At 62.5% G+C, this 14890-nt stretch overlaps 1 protein-coding gene across 1 annotated transcript; it reads right to left on the minus strand.

Moving 5' to 3' along the window:
• Nucleotides 1-257: 257 nt before the first annotated feature.
• SOX8 (SRY-box transcription factor 8) lies at nucleotides 258-5286 on the minus strand. The gene is made up of 3 exons (XM_086374327.1): nucleotides 4603-5286; nucleotides 3118-3344; nucleotides 258-2426 (listed from the first exon to the last, which is right to left on the minus strand). The coding sequence occupies exons 1-3, from the start codon at nucleotides 5238-5240 to the stop codon at nucleotides 1687-1689; spliced, it is 1605 nt and encodes a 534-aa protein (XP_086230453.1). The 5' UTR covers nucleotides 5241-5286; the 3' UTR covers nucleotides 258-1686.
• Between the last annotated feature and the right edge of the window lie 9604 nt (nucleotides 5287-14890).

The raw sequence follows: 14890 nt of genomic DNA on the forward strand, positions 1-14890 counted from the left end.
CCACCCAGAGACCAGCTCTGGGATTCGCCCAGGAGGAAACCGCCGCCCGAATCTGGCTCATCTGGACCCATTTTGCCTCCTGAGGAGCCTCCCCCCAACACCCGCAGGAAGATGGAGGGTGGTCTAGCCAGCCGGCCCCTTCCCGGGGAGCCTGGGGTTAACCCTCACAGAGCCCCGCTTTAAAACGGGACCCCCTCGGTCTTGGAGACCCACAGCTCCCAGGCTTACAGGAAGCAACACACAAAATGCAGCCCACGTAGATAAAAAGCATTTTTTAATTTTTATCAAATCAATCTGTACAAAAGTTAGCGTTGCTTGGTCAGAAAGGAGCGAAACACAGCAGGTAAGTGACAGCGAAAGTTCAAACTTGACACCAAAAAATAGATTGCATAAAAAACAGTTTGCTGCAGCCCCCTGCCCCCACCCCCAGGAAGACATATGCAAAAAAAAAAAATTTTTGTTCTAGAAAAAGGTAGGAAAAAGTAGAAAAAGTAAAAAGAAGCAACATCTCAGATGTACTTAAATTTACAAAGTTTTAAAGGCACAATTTTCCAGGAAGTAGGCGGTTATCGTCGCTCAGCGCACAGCGGAAGCAGGACAGGTAAATCCGGCATTTTTCTTCTAAAACTAAGAATCTAAAAACGCTTAGTGGAGAAGGTTCTAGTTTCACAGCTTGTAGGTGGCGCCTGGTTCCTAAGAGCCAAGATTAATGCGTTTCTGGAGCCACCGAGTCCCAGGAAATCCCCGCCTCCACCACTTGGCACGGCCCCGTGCAGGGATGAAATTCAGTGGCGCTCTGCCTCCTAAACCTTGACTTAATGCCCGTGCCAGGGGTACCCCAACCTGATCAGAGAAACCACAAGACAAGCCCCTTCTCCTGCCCAGGTGCTCCGGCCACCTCCGGCGGACCCGGAGCTGGGGCCCTGCCACTCAGAGCAGGGACCCCCACCCTCTGCCCCGCCCACGCCTCACCCTCAGCTCTCCGGCTTCTGTTTCGTCTTAAATTCTACTCTCTGCACAGATTATTTCATTAATTAAAGATAAAATAACACAGAACATAAATACATTTTAACAGCTTTCAAAACAAATCAAACACATTGAAGCTTCAAAAATAAAAATTAAAAAAAATAATAAAATAAAAAGAGAGAAGTGTTAATCACAGCCAAACCTTGCTCGGAAGAACCCTAACTACAAGGAACACCTCCAGTCTAATGGGCTGGTCCCAGGAGGTGTTCCCTCGGATGCCTCCCGGCCACGGGAACGTCATCCGTGGGCCCTGCCCGTTCTCAGTACCAAGGCTGGCCGGGCCTTCGGAGCTCAGGGGGCCCGGAGCCCCCGCGCCTCTTCCCTCCTTTTGTCTTTTGTGCTGTGGCTGCCGCTTTGCAGCCATGGAGAGGCAAAACCCAGGCTCCCGTGCCTGCTCGGAAGAGGGGCCCGGCTGGGCTTCCAAGCCGCAGTCCCCACAAAAAGAGAGGGAAGGGAAGGAGGGCTTTGTCCGTGGATGGGGGTCTGGGAATCTGGAAGCAGAGGGGGCTCATTCACACAGCCTGGCTCCTCACGGACCTCGGCAGGCACTTGACACAGCCACGACTCCTGCCCTCGCTGCACCTTCCAAGCCCCTGGAGGCTGTGTGTCTCTACCGGGGCGAGGAGGTCCTCGGCCGGCGCCCCTCCCGCGGCCGCACCCTCAGGGTCTGGTCAGGGTGGTGTACACGGGCTGCTCCCAGTTACTGGGGGGGCTGTGGGCGGGCGGCACAGACAGGCCCCCGAGCAGGGGCGAGGCGTAGGGCCGGCGGGGCGAGTGGAAGTAGGGGTACTGGTAGAGGCCTGACGGGTAGCCAGGGAACGGGCCGTAGTAGCTGGGTGCCTGAAGGTCGGTGTAGTCGCACTGCGAGCTGGTGAAGGAGCTGGCGGCTGCGGCGGGGGCGGCGGTGGTGACGCTGGCCTGCGCGCTGTAGGAGCCGTAGTCGGCGTGGCCCGGGGAGCCATGTGACTGGTCGCCGTAGTGCCCGGGGCTCAGCTGCTCCGTCTTGATGTGCGGCCGTGGGGGGCCCGCCTCTGTGGGCGATGCGGAGGCCGACGGAGTGCCCTTGTGAGCCCATACAGGGGACGCCCCGATGCCGGCCGCCCCGGAATGCGAGTAGGACGTGCCCCCATAGGAGCCGGCCGCCGCGGGCTGGCCAGGCTCAGCGGGCAGGGCCGAGTGGCCGTTGAGGGGCAGGTACTGGTCAAACTCGTGGACGTCGAAGGTGTCCATGTTCCCGATGACCTCACTGCTCAGCTCGGAGATGTCCACGTTGCTGAAGTCAATGTTCTGACGCCCACTGTCCACCAGGCGGCGGCCTTCCAGCTTCAGCTCCTGCTTGCCCCCGTGGTGCAGGTCAGTCTTGGGGGTTGTGGGCGGGGTGGGCGGCCCGTGGGTCTGCCCTGGGGACAGAGCACATTTCAGGGATGAATGCCCCTTCTGTAGGGGGCAGCTGGGCTGGCGACACACACACGGGAGGAAAACCCGCCCCGCTAACTGCCGCAGGTAGGAATCAACGGCTTTTTGTTCCCGTATATTTCCCAGAAATTCCAGGAAAGCCAGACCCAGACCTCACTCCGCAGCCAAGGAAATTCCGTTAAGCACTGTTCTAGGGGAAGACCTGGGGCCAGGGAGGCCCTGTCGTGACCACCAAGGTGGGGGTGGGGGGGAGGAGAGGAAGCACCCCGTCCCTCACCCATGGCAACCACAGGGTCCACACCAAACCTGTCTCCCCAGGCCCATTGCTTTCGCCAGCTCGACTGAGACTGCTCAGCTGGCCGGGATTCCACCCGGGTCAGTCTGATCCTGAAACTGAGCTGCTGACCACCAGCCCAGCAGCATGAGTGAACCCGAGGTCAGAACCAGTAAAAAGGCCAGGGGAGCAGAAAGGCCTTCCTGAAGGACAGAAAACGCCCAAGTCACAGGGCACTGGGCCAGGATGAGCCCTGAGGCACCCAGTGTCAGAGGAGGCCGAGCAGGCCCCGTGGGCGTCGGAATAGCTGCCTCTCGGGGCTACAGGCCTTTCTCAGGGGACCCGGGGAAGGCCTGGTTCTCTTGTGGGCCCTGACCTGCTCGCTGGCCCCGGGAGCCCACCTGTGTGGTCACTGTGGTGGTGCGCGTCCCCCAGGCCAGCGTCGGTCTTGTACACGCTGCCCGGGTGGTGGCCCAGCTCGGCGCCCGAGTCCGAGTCGCTCTGGCCGGTCTTCACACTCTTCCTGCGGCGCGGCTGGTACTTGTAATCGGGGTGGTCCTTCTTGTGCTGGACACGCAGCCGCTCCGCCTCCTCCACAAAGGGGCGCTTCTCACTCTCACTCAGCAGGCTGCGGGACAGAGGGCAGGGGTGGGATGAGCAGGCGGCCGGCACCACATCGGTGAGCCTGGGAGGTCCAGGGGAGCTGTGTGCCTGCCCGCACCTCTGTGGGGGTGGGGGCCCCAGGCCGTGCGCCCCTGCTCCGAGGTTGGGCGGGAGTAAGCCAGGGGAGATCAGAGGAATGAGCCAGGAAAGACTCAGGTCCTCCCGTTTCCATCTTCTCCCTCTTACTTCCCCTCCCGAGCCTGTTTGTTCCCTCCCTTTGGGACTTTCTAAGGCAGGCGGGTGCAGAGGCCAGGACCCAGCTGAGCATACACTTGGACAAAGGGAGGCTTCCTGGGAGCCAAGCCGAGACTCCGGGCAGCTTGGCTTCCCAGGGCTCCAGAAACACTGGCATGAGCCAGTGGTCCTCACTGAGTCTGTGAACACACACTGCCCTGCATACCCTTCCAGAGCTCCCCTCTAACTGCCTGTGGGCCAGGGTCTGGGGGCACAGCACTAACTGGACAGGGGCAGGAGCACAGAAGACACAAACACAAGGTCTGAGTGCCCACTCGCAAGGTGAGGGGCAGGAAAGGGGACCAGTGCCCTGACCCCCAAGCCTCCCACTGTCAAGCCCAGTAGAGAGCATTTGGTGGGGGTGGGCTGCCCCGAACGAAGAGCAGTCCTGTCGCTGAGGCCCACTACCGCCGTAGGGCAGCTACTTTCTACAGAATGGCCAGCCTCATCACGCCAATGTGGGCACCAGCGCTGAACAGCCCCTGCGTTCCCCTCTGTCCCCGCTGAGGGTGCAGAGGTGGAGAAGAGGGAGAAGCTGCAGGGAGATGCCATCAGGCAAACCACACCCTTCCATCTGCCTCTAGACTCCTGCAATGGGGTGGTTCGGGCGTCCTTTCCAAGGAGAGGGCACCTCCAGAGATGGGTCCTGCTTCTAGAAAGAGGCCACTTTCCACTGGGAGGGACAGGCCTCCAGGCTCTTGGGCCATTCACAGCTGAGGTCCCCTAACTCAGCCTGCCATCATGGCCTAGAGGGGGCTGTTTCTGGACTCTAGGCGTGTTCTCGGGGGCACACTCCTCCCGCTGCCCTCTGCCTGCCCAGTCTGTCCTGTACCCCGCACCCGACCGGCTGGCCAGATCGGGTTTTTCCACTAGGACTCGCCCTGGGAACAGCCACTGGGAGAAGGGCCGAGGCCGGGCGCTGCGCCACCTCCCAGCTCCAGGCACCCCAGGGCCCGGTCCCCGCCCCCGGCCTGAGGACAGGCACTCACCGCCACAGCTTGCCCAGCGTCTTGCTGAGCTCGGCGTTGTGCAGGTGCGGGTACTGATCCGCCAGCTTGCGGCGCGCTGCCTGCGCCCACACCATGAAGGCGTTCATGGGCCGCTTCACATGCGGCTTGGCCTTGAGAGCGCCGCCGCCGCCGCCGCGCACGGGCATGGGCACCAGGCTCCAGTCGTAGCCCTTGAGCACCTGCGACACGGCGTCGCGGATGCAGGCGGGGAAGCGCTCATCCGCCGCCTCGGCCGCGTCGCCCCGGCCGCCGCCCCCCGCGCCCGCCGCGCGGCCCAGACCCTCGGAACCGGCGGGCGAGGGCGGCGCATCCGAGTCCGAGTCCTCCACGTGCGACATGGAGCTGGCAGTGCCAGACGGGCTGCAGGGCGGCTGGGCGCGGGCCTCGCTCATGTCCAGCATCGGGGCCGCGCGCGGAGAAGCGCGCACCAGGGAGGCGCACCGGGTCGATGGCCGCTGCGCTGCAGCCGCTCTGGGACCCGAGGTTGCCGTGCGATGGCCCGACCCCAGCCCGCTTACAGCCGCCGCTGCCGCCGGAGATCGGTCCCTGCGGGGCGACCCGCAACAAGTTTCTTTAAGCGGCTGCCACAAGGCTCCGCCCTCCGTCCTGCTCCCCATTGGCCGGCACGCACCCCACTGCCACTGGGGGCGGAGCTTGGCCGCCCCCCGCCCCCTCCCCCCACCTTAAAGAAAGCGCCGCGATTCCCGCGGCGCCCCCGCCCGCCCCGCCTGGCGCCTCACCACGTGGGGCCGGCGCGCCCGGCAGCCGACGATCGGAGGCCGGACTGTGCATCACGCCGTGGGCCCCCCTTCCAGACGGGGAGGGAAGGGGAAGGGGGCAGCGGCGGGGAGCACCGAGCGCTCGGGGCGCCCTGTCCCTGCTGGGGTGCTCGGCGGCGCTCCCTCTGCTGGCGCGTCCCGGCCCTGGGCCCAGCCCCCAGCCCCCGCTGCCCGCTGCGCGAGGAGGCGGGCCCTCAAAAGCCTCCCCCCCCCGAGGCCTGCGTCGAGCCCCGACGTCTTGCCCACAGCCCAGAGGCGCCGGGGTCAACTGCCCGCCAGCCTGCGGCCCAGGGCGGGGATCGGCTCCCCGCCCGCAAGGCCGGCGCGAAGTGGAGGAGCCTCCCGCGCGCCAGTCTGCACGCCGCGCACGTCCAGGTAACGCGCGCTCAGGGGACACGGCTCGGAGCTGGGCGACCTCAGGACCGGTCCCGTCCCGGCGTGGAAAGTGCGGCGGGGGCGCGGCCGCGGGAGCAGCGGCAGCCAAAGTGGGCGGGAGCGCTGGGCGGGGCCTGGGCTGACCCTCGCTGCAGAGTCCCTAGGGCGGCCCGGCGGATGGCGTGGCCGGACGCGGGGGCCTAGGGCCTTCCGGACGTGATCCGGGGGTTGGGGGCACCGAGGCCGTCCGGCGGGGCGGTCCTGGGTGGTCTGGCGGAGGCGGAGGTCGCTCCGGGCGCCTGGAGTGGAGGAGGTGGGCGCGCCAGCCAAGGAGAGAAGGGGGCGGGGTGTGCCGCCCTGGTGGGGACCGCGGGGTCGGAGAGGGGACATTTCCCCGGAGGCAAGCGCCGGGCCGCGGCTCTGAGTCCCCGCCCGAGGCCGCCCCCGCGAGTTGGCCGCGGGCCCGGCCGTCCCCGAGGGCGGCTCGGATTCTTTCGCCAAACCCGCCCTGAGACGACGGACCAGCCGCCCAGGCTTCGCCAGACTGCACCCCTTGGGCAGCCAACTCTGAACGCGCCTGTCTCCGAACTTGTGGCCCTCCCAACCCGAGTGACCCAAGGCAAGGGTGCCCAGTCCCCAACCACGCACCTCTGGTTCGGGTCATGATTCCCTGACTAGCAGCGGTGCAGCCTAAGGAGTAGAAGGGGCTGGTCGGATAACTCCAAATTGAAAGTCGGTGATGCTTTTACCAACTTGAGGGCTGCCACTGAGCCTCTGACCTTGTAGGGAGAGCCTCTTGCCCTCACCCCACTCCTTAGCCAGACGGTGCCCCCAGTACCCGGTCCCTCCCCCTTGCTACCCACAGAGCCCGAGCACCTGGGCTGTGATCCCCTTAGAAATGAAGATTCTGCACACTCCACCTTGGAGAAGGCCTAGTTTCAGGCAGACGCCAAGTGGGCTCCGGGGGCTGCCTGGACCCCACAGCCTCACATCTGGAGCCGCTGGCACCAGGGCCCAGAGGCAAGTCCCTGCCACTTTTGGGTCAGGGACGGGCTGCCCCACTTGCCCTGGGTCAGTGACCCTGGTCTCCAGTCTCCCAGGAAAGCACCCTGAGGCGCCTTGCTCTAAAGGTGCTGGAGAAGGCCCCGACGGTGGAGGGAGAGCCAGCCTCCAGAGGGGCCTGTCCCTGTGCCTCCCCTCCCATCGCCTGCCCATCTTTGCAGAGTCACATTCCCCTCATCCGGTGGCTTCCCTCCTGAGGCCCTGCCCTCCTCTTGGGGCCCCACCCTACAGCCAGAGGCCCAAGGCGGGGTCGGGGGGGGGGTACCCCAGGGCAGCCGCCGGACTTTTGGCCCATAGGGACCCAGGCATCCTGTAGATGAGGGGAAGGCGGCAGGGATGACAGACCTGCCCTGGGGCCCGGATCCCATCCCGCTGTACTGGGTGTGCCCTTGGGCACCAGGTCTGTGTTTCCATGAAGAGGAGAATGGAGCCCAGGCTGCATTGGGCACACTGGGCAGGGCGGCCTCTCCCTGCTCCCACCGACCTGTGGAGGGGCGCCGCACAGCTAGGACACAGACCGGTGACTGATGGGACCCCTGGAGGAAAAGAGGCTGAGCTAGAGGAGCCCAGCGCCTGATCCAGGCCACAGTGTGTGGCATGTGACCACCCTGGGCATCCCCAGGCTGCAGTGGCTGGGACTGACACAGTGCTGTGGGCAGCTTGTCACGTATGTGCAGGCCACCGTTCCCCACCATGGGGCAGCAGACCCCTGCCAGGGCTCGGCTCGTTCCTGCTGCTGATGCCCAGAAGTGCCCCTCAAACCCTCTGGCTGGTGTGAAGGCTGTAAAATTCTCCGGGTGCACTCCAGCCCCACCCATGGGTGCTGACCTGGGTTCGTCTCCTGAGCTTCCAGGCAGTCTCTGAGTGGACCCGGGATGCAGCCTGCAGAGGAGGCAGGGCCATAGCTGGTTCCTGTACCAATGAGGTGCCCGCTGTGTGCGGCGGCCTTTCTGGGCAACACACAGTCCCAGCCCAGAAGGTGCTGGCGTCTGAGGAGGGCCAACACACCAAGCTGCGAGATCTTACCACCGGTGGGCATGGGCGTGGGCGGGGTAGTCCAGGAAGGCGGCTCTGAGGAGGTGACAAGTTGAGGCCTGAAGCTTCTGACCAATCAGAGAGGAAAGAGTATGGTGAGGAGGGGGCACGGAGCATGTGTCAAGGCCCTGGGGCAGCAAAAAGCACTGGTGGTCTGTGAACACAGCGAGGTGGGGGCAGCTCCCAGTTCCCCTCCTGGCCCCCCCTTCTCCTAGCTCTTCCTTCCTGTCCTGCCAACCCCAGTCCACATGCTGCACCTTTACAGAGTGGGCTGTGCCGTTTCAGGGAGATGATCCGATGGGCCAGGTTTGGAGCAGGACCCTGACCCTCGACCATCAGCCTGGGAACACTGATGTAAGCAAGGTTTCTAGGCCAGCATCCCCTGGCAGAGGCTCCAGGGCCCTGCAGAGAAGGGGGTGTGGGCTGCCAGGCGCCCCTGTGCCTATGAGGCCCGCCAGCAGAGGGCTAGAGAGCTGCAGGGCAACCCCTTCCAGGTGCAGAGACCCCCCCCCGGCCCACCCACCGCAGCTGCTGGACCTGCTTGGGAAGTCCCTATCTGAACGGGCTGCTGAGGGCCCCAGGCCACTGCAGAGAAGGGTACCCTGCCCATCCCCGTCCGTCCCCTGGCTGGCTCTCCTCGCCGACTGTCAGGGAAGCCATGTCTGTAGTTGGCCTTGTGGGGCAGGCCACGTGGGCCCCTGAGCCCCAGCGGCCGTGTGTCCTCTGTGCGTCCGCAGCCCCGGCCTGGGCCTCTTGGCAAGCAGCCCGAGGCAGTTGGCATGACATCCTGGGAACCCCAGCTGAACCTCAGGGATTAATTGGTACTTTTAATTACTGGCCGGTCTGCAGACACCAAACACCCAAGCCAGAGATGAGGGGGCAGCTCTGAGCAGAGGCCCCATGGAGGCAGCCTCATCCTGGCCCACCAGGTCCCGGAGAGAGAAGACAGGCGCCCCAGGGTTCCAGCAGCCCTGGTGACAGACCCTCGGGGCTCGGAGCCAAGCCCCCCTCCCCAGCATCGTTGCCAGCTGCTGTGGAAGTTCTGGTCTGGGTGGAAACTGGCCCCTGGGTTGGACCGGTGTCCCCCAGGGGTGGGCAGTGGTGGCCCTCATCACTCTGTGTGGAGGACTCTAGAAGGTCGCACCTGGATCTTCCCGTCTCTGCCCGTAGGGCGGGTGTTCGGGGCCGCCCATGGCAGGGGCAGGTCCTGAGCCATCGCTGCATCCAGCGGGCACCTCCGCAGGCGCCTCCCGGGCTCCGGGCACAGGGCCCAGCCCAGGTTATCCCTCTGCACCTTGTCACCAGCTCCAAGGCCTCCTGATGGATAAACGCACAGCGCCTGGGGGCGCCTGCAGGCTGCCAGTGGGACCCCCGTGCTGTGGCCGTTCTTCTTTGGGGAGGGATGATGCTCAACCCAAGGAGATGGGCCCCCATGCCCAGTGTCTGCCCAGTGAGATGTGCGCACAGGTGTGTCGGGACAGCTGCAGTCTCTGCTCCGCTTGCGTTCACCCCCCCACCCCCACCCCAGGTCCCCGAGCCTCCGGCTGTGCCCATCCGTCTCTCTCCAGCCAGCAGGCTTGGAGCTGGCTCCACCCGCAGCCATTAGGTCTCTGATGGCAGGAAGAGGGTGATTCTGCTGCCAAAGCTGCCTTCAGGTGGGGTCCCCAGGGTAGAGGGAGCCCCAGGGGGTCCAGCCAGGGCCAGCAGCATCTTCCCCGGAGTAACTGGGCGCCGAGGAGGCATTGGGCTCTGCCTGCCTCTGGACGGCCCCTCCCATCAGCTGGTAAATCCACTCCCTGTCCCTGCAGAAGGGCTCTGCATGCCACTGGACTCCTGGATCTCCGGACCCCAGCCCCATTCTGGGCCCTCACCCTGGGGACCCCAGCAATGGGACTGGAGGGATTTCCTCAGTCCACCTGAAGGAGGGGGACCAGGGTGTTGAAACTGACTTCAGAAAAACAGCTTTCTGAGCCCAAACAGGCTGCCAAGAGCTATGCTTTTCCCTCCAAGCTTGACTTTCTGATTTAATGAGGCTTCTTGTCCAAGTTGGGCTCCCCTTGAGGCTCAGCTGATAAAGAATCTGCCTGCAATGCAGGAGACCTGGGATCAATCCCTGGGTTGGGAAGATCCCCTGGAGACAGAAAAGGCTACCCACTCCAGTATTCTGGCCTGGACAGTTCTGTGGACTGTATAGTCCGTGGGGTCACAGAGTCAGACACGACTGAGCGACTTTCACTCACTCACTTGTCCAAGTTGGGCTTTCCAGGTGCTTCAGTGGGTAAAGAATCCTCCTGCCAATGCAGGAGACACAGGAGATGCTGGTTTGATCCCTGGGTTGGGAAGATCCCCTGGAGAAGGAACTGGCAACCTACTCCAGTATTCTTGCCTGGGAAATCCCACGGACAGAGGAGCCTGGCAGGCTACAGTCCATGGGGTCGCAGAGTCGAACCTGACTGAGCGACAGAGGACGCACTTTGTCCAAGTTCAACTGCTCAGCACCAGCCTGTGTCAGGTGAGCCTAGGGTGGGCCAGCGTGGCTGGAAGTAGACACGTCACAAAGAAAATCCCCTTTCCTAGTAAGGGGCTCCGGCTGGCCAGGCCCTGGACACCTCTGGAAGTTTTCACAGACCCACTAGTGTCCAAGGCAAGTTAAAGCACACTCTGTCACAGATTTTCACTCAGGTGTTTGTCTTTCTGAGCACGGTGAAGGGGGTTTAACCAAGGTGTTCTCTGGGGGAGATGCTGGGGGGTCGCAGTTCTCCCGCAAGGAGGTGGGAGGTGCTCAGACGCGGGCCAGGCAGAGCCTTGCCCCTGGGGCGCCAGGCTGCGGCAGAGCCCTCGGGGCCTCCGGGCCTGGCGGGGCAGCAGCCAGCTCACCCCCTTCTTGGTGGGACGCGTGCAGGATACGAGCAGCAGCCGCCTGCTCCTGTGCCCGGGACCCCAGGACTGCGAGATGGGGGCCGGCTTTGCCGTTCACACTGGTGGTCGCCGCCCAGTCACCTGGTGTCAGCTTGAGAAGGAATAGGCTCCCTGGCCAGGCATAAGCAGGGCACCGGCCAGTCATCAGAGGAGGTAGCTGGGGGCCCGGGGGCAGATGGATCGCAGCCTCCTAACGGCTGGGCCGCTGCTCCCTCTCCGAAGCCCCTGGACACAGGGCCCTGCTCAGGCTGTGTGGAGCTGAATGCCAAGGGCCCTGGATGCACCGACTCCCAAGGCTCTTGACCATGGAACCCCTGAGCATCCACTAGAGGATCAACCCGAGAGGTTAGAGGCAGTCTTCCACAGCTTTCAACACTCTGTAGTTAAGAAACGGAGAGCACCCGTGGCCACTGAGCAGGTCTGTGAGCTTAGATCGGGGGTGAGTGTGATGTGTTTTGTCGCTCGTTCTGCAAACACTTCCAGGGCTTCCAGGCCAGACGTGCGTTGGTGCTGGGACAGCGGATGACACTCGCGGGGTTGGCCCTGCAGAGGCTTGGCCTGTGAAGCGTTCCAGGAGGTGTGGCTGGAGGTTTCCCAGCCGGCCTGTGAACAGGAGCTGAAGGCTTGTCCCCGCCCAACCTCCTGCGCTGGGGGGCTGTGGGGCTCCCCCGGGGGGCATTGGGGTCCCTTCAAGGAGGGCGCTCCCAGCTGCGGATCCTGATGCCATCCTCTGGCCTCTAGCTCGGGCGAGTTCTGGCATTACTCTGGGCAGCAGGGAGCCCGCGACACCTGCGGGAGTGACCCTGCTCCGTAGGATGCTGGGTGTGCCGTGGACAACACCCCATGTGTCTTGTGTCCTCCCTGTGAACTCCGTCACAGGAAGCTGGATGCTCTCCGGGCACGTTGCCCATGGGCAGGTCTGCTGGGCGTCCTGCAGGAGAGCCCGGGACAACAGTGCTGCTCGCCCCTTCCGGAAGTGCAGGCTCTGCTTCACCACTGGGCGAGAGTCACAGGAAGGCACGACCAGGTGCGGCTGGCCCTGGACACAGGTTCCCCCGCCCAGCCCTCAGCACCCCGAGGTCTGGGCCACATCAGGGGTCCTGGAGGCAGGTCCCTTCAGGAGCCAGGCAGGGAGGTGGGCGTGGAGGCCACTGTGGGCGAGGCTGTAAGGTGCCTGTGCCAGGCTGGCTGGGGAGCACTGCCCACCAACCGTGACCTGTGGCTTTGAGGCTGTTTGTTATATGGCATTACCGTGGGGTTTGGTAACTGATACAGCCCCATGGGCCAGATTCACCTATGGGGTCCTGACTGTGACCTTGGAGGTTTCCAAGACTTTTTCCCGTTCAGAATGTGATTCCACAAGCTTAGCTGTCTGTTCTTTTCCCCTCAGGGCTGTGCAGCCAGAGAGGGTAACTTTCTGCCCATTCTGCCTGGCAATACTCATGTCCCACCGCCCTGCAGGGCCGCACGGGGCTGGGCTCCTCTGGGGGTGCAGGGTAGACTGCCCAAGCCGCGGGGACAGGAAACGGCGAGCCAAGCAGAACAGCCGCCCGTGAGTCACCGTTCCAGAACAACCACAAATGGCCCGCACCTGCTCGTCCACCCCCTCCCGCACCTGCCAGCCTCACCAGGGGCTTTTGGCTGCTGGACAGAGTGGGGCTGGTGCACACTGACCACCTCCAGAAGACAGTGACAGATGTTAGCGCCAGCAGGTCCTGCCCCTCCCGTCAGCAGATGTCAAGACATGAAAAATTGGGGTAAATGAAGGGTGCATGATTAGATTCGGGTGCAAGCTGGGTTCTTGTGGGTGCCAGAGACAGCTGCAAAGGCACGTCGGGGACAGGTGCCCTGATGCAGTGGGGGCTGCTCGGCCCGGGTGCCCGGGGACAGCTGGACGAGGTGCCGACGTGGCCCTTCCTCCGTGGAGCCGCCCCGCAGCTGCTGGGAGCACCGCCAGCCATGAGCCGTGCGCCCCAGCTCCGGGCCCACCCCGGGGTTCCCAGGACCCCAGCCTATCTCAAGCTGATGGCTCTTCTCAGGGGGCCCCTGTTCTCTCCTCCCCTTCTTTCTGGGCCCTTTCTGGTTCTGTCTAGGTGGGGTCGGCTCCGGATCTTCCTGCAACCAGCCGAGAGGGCAGTCAGGCCTCTTCTCAGCACCTCTGGCCTTTCTCGTATCTTTTTGACTTATTTTCATACAGTAATCTGCTTGTAAATGTGGGTTCAAGAGCCTCTCCAGGCCCTGGCGTTGGCTAGTTGGCAGCTCCACCGATACTCGTGCAGGCGTGAGCTGGGGAGCCAGAGAAGGCACCTCAGAGCGCCATCCAGCACCAGGCCCACAGCCCTGTGGCTCAGGGTTGCAGAAAAAGGTTTGTTTCTGAGTGGGTTACCCTTGTGGGGCACAATAATATCTAAGATTATTTTACAACTGTTAGCCACTCCCCACACCTTGGCCACCTGATGTGAAGAGCCAGCTCATTGGAAAAGACCCTGACCCTGGGGAAGATTGAAGGCAGGAGGAGAAGGGCACAACAGAGGATGAGATGATTGGATGGCATCACTGACTCAATGGACATGAGTTTGAGCAAGCTCTAGGAGTTGGTGATGGACAGGGAGGCCTAGTATGCTACAGTCCATGGGGTCACAAAGAGTCGGACACAACTGAGCGACTCAATAACAGCAATATAGATCAAGATGTAAGTTTAGTATAAATGACAAGACCTATTGTGACTGGTAAAGCAGTGCCTTTTTAAGTGATTCTGAAACTAGGACCAGAGCAGATATCTTTTTTTTATTTTGGTGAAACCCACATAGCATAGAAGTAAGTATGTTTAGGCGTACAATTCAGTAGCATTTCGTACACTCGCCATGTTCTGCACCACCTCTCTATAGAGTGTTTCCTTCATCCCACAAGGAAACCCTGCCCCTGTGAGCAGTCTCACCCCCCACCTCACTCCCTGGAGCCACTGGTCCACTTTCTGTCTCTGTGGATGGACTTAACTCTGGATGTTTCATGTAAATGGACTCGTATAATACGTGGCTTTATGTGTCTGAATTCTCTCACTGCACACATTTCAGGATCCATCTATGTTGTAGATACATCAGTACCTATCTCTTGTTTTATGGCTGAATAATACACCAGTGCACATTTTATTAAATGCAGGTTGAAACAGCCAAGAACTTGAGTTTCTGGCTGGCCTTTCTATGGCCAGGTCCTGCTCGTCAGCGTTCATTCCCATGGAGGTTCTAGACTCTCAGATGGACTGGACCTCTGTGGTCAGCTCAGGAAGGAGGACCCTGGAGGGGACATGAGAACATGAGCTCCAAGAAGCCCTCTCTGGTGGCCTCGCCCACCCTGGGCAGACCCGAGGAGGGAGCCCAGAGCCCCGGGAGCTGGAGGCTGGACAAGGGGCCCTTTTCTGCTCTGCACAATGTCCCATTGTGCCCTTCTGAGGGGGGGGGGACAATGCAGCGCTGGCCAGGGGAGGCTGAGGACAAAGGGCCCTTTGTGGCTCCATCCCCACCTGAAAGGCAGTGCCCGGGGTCCCACCTGGCAGCAGCGCAGCCCTCCTCGCCCCCGGCCCCTGCGCTGCTCCCACTGCTCGGAGCGCTCAGTGAGGACCCAGGGATGCTCAGGCAGGCTTGGGCCAGGGCCGCTGGACTCTCCCTCGCTCCCCCCCAGATGGCTGCGTGGGCTCATGGCCCACTGCGGGGGGTGACAAGGCAGGATGGGGGAAGTGCGGCATGTGGGTTCCTGTGGAAGGACCTGGAAGCAAGGCCTGACCAGGTCCTTGGGCACACACTTGTCTGCTGGGGGCTCTCCACGTTGCGGGTGTTTGCACCTCTGTCAGAACTCTTAGAGGTGCTACTCTACAGATGAGGTCTGAAGGGAGGGCTTTTCATGGAAAAGAAAAGGGAGCATTTTAAAAGAAAAACACACACTGTAAGAAGCATGTGTGTATGGACGCTCAGTCATTCAGTCGTGTCCAACTCTTTGCAACTCCATGGGCTGTAGCCCCTCTGTCCATGGAATTCTCCAGGCAAGAACACTGGAGTGGGTAACCATCTCCTTCTTCAGGACATATTCCCAACCCAGGGATT

The sequence above is a fragment of the Bos grunniens genome, chromosome 25, assembly GCF_055505025.1.
Source record: "Bos grunniens cultivar Pamir isolate PY7600 chromosome 25, Bosgru_T2T1.0, whole genome shotgun sequence".
In the NCBI taxonomy this organism is placed as follows: Eukaryota; Metazoa; Chordata; class Mammalia; order Artiodactyla; family Bovidae; genus Bos; species Bos grunniens.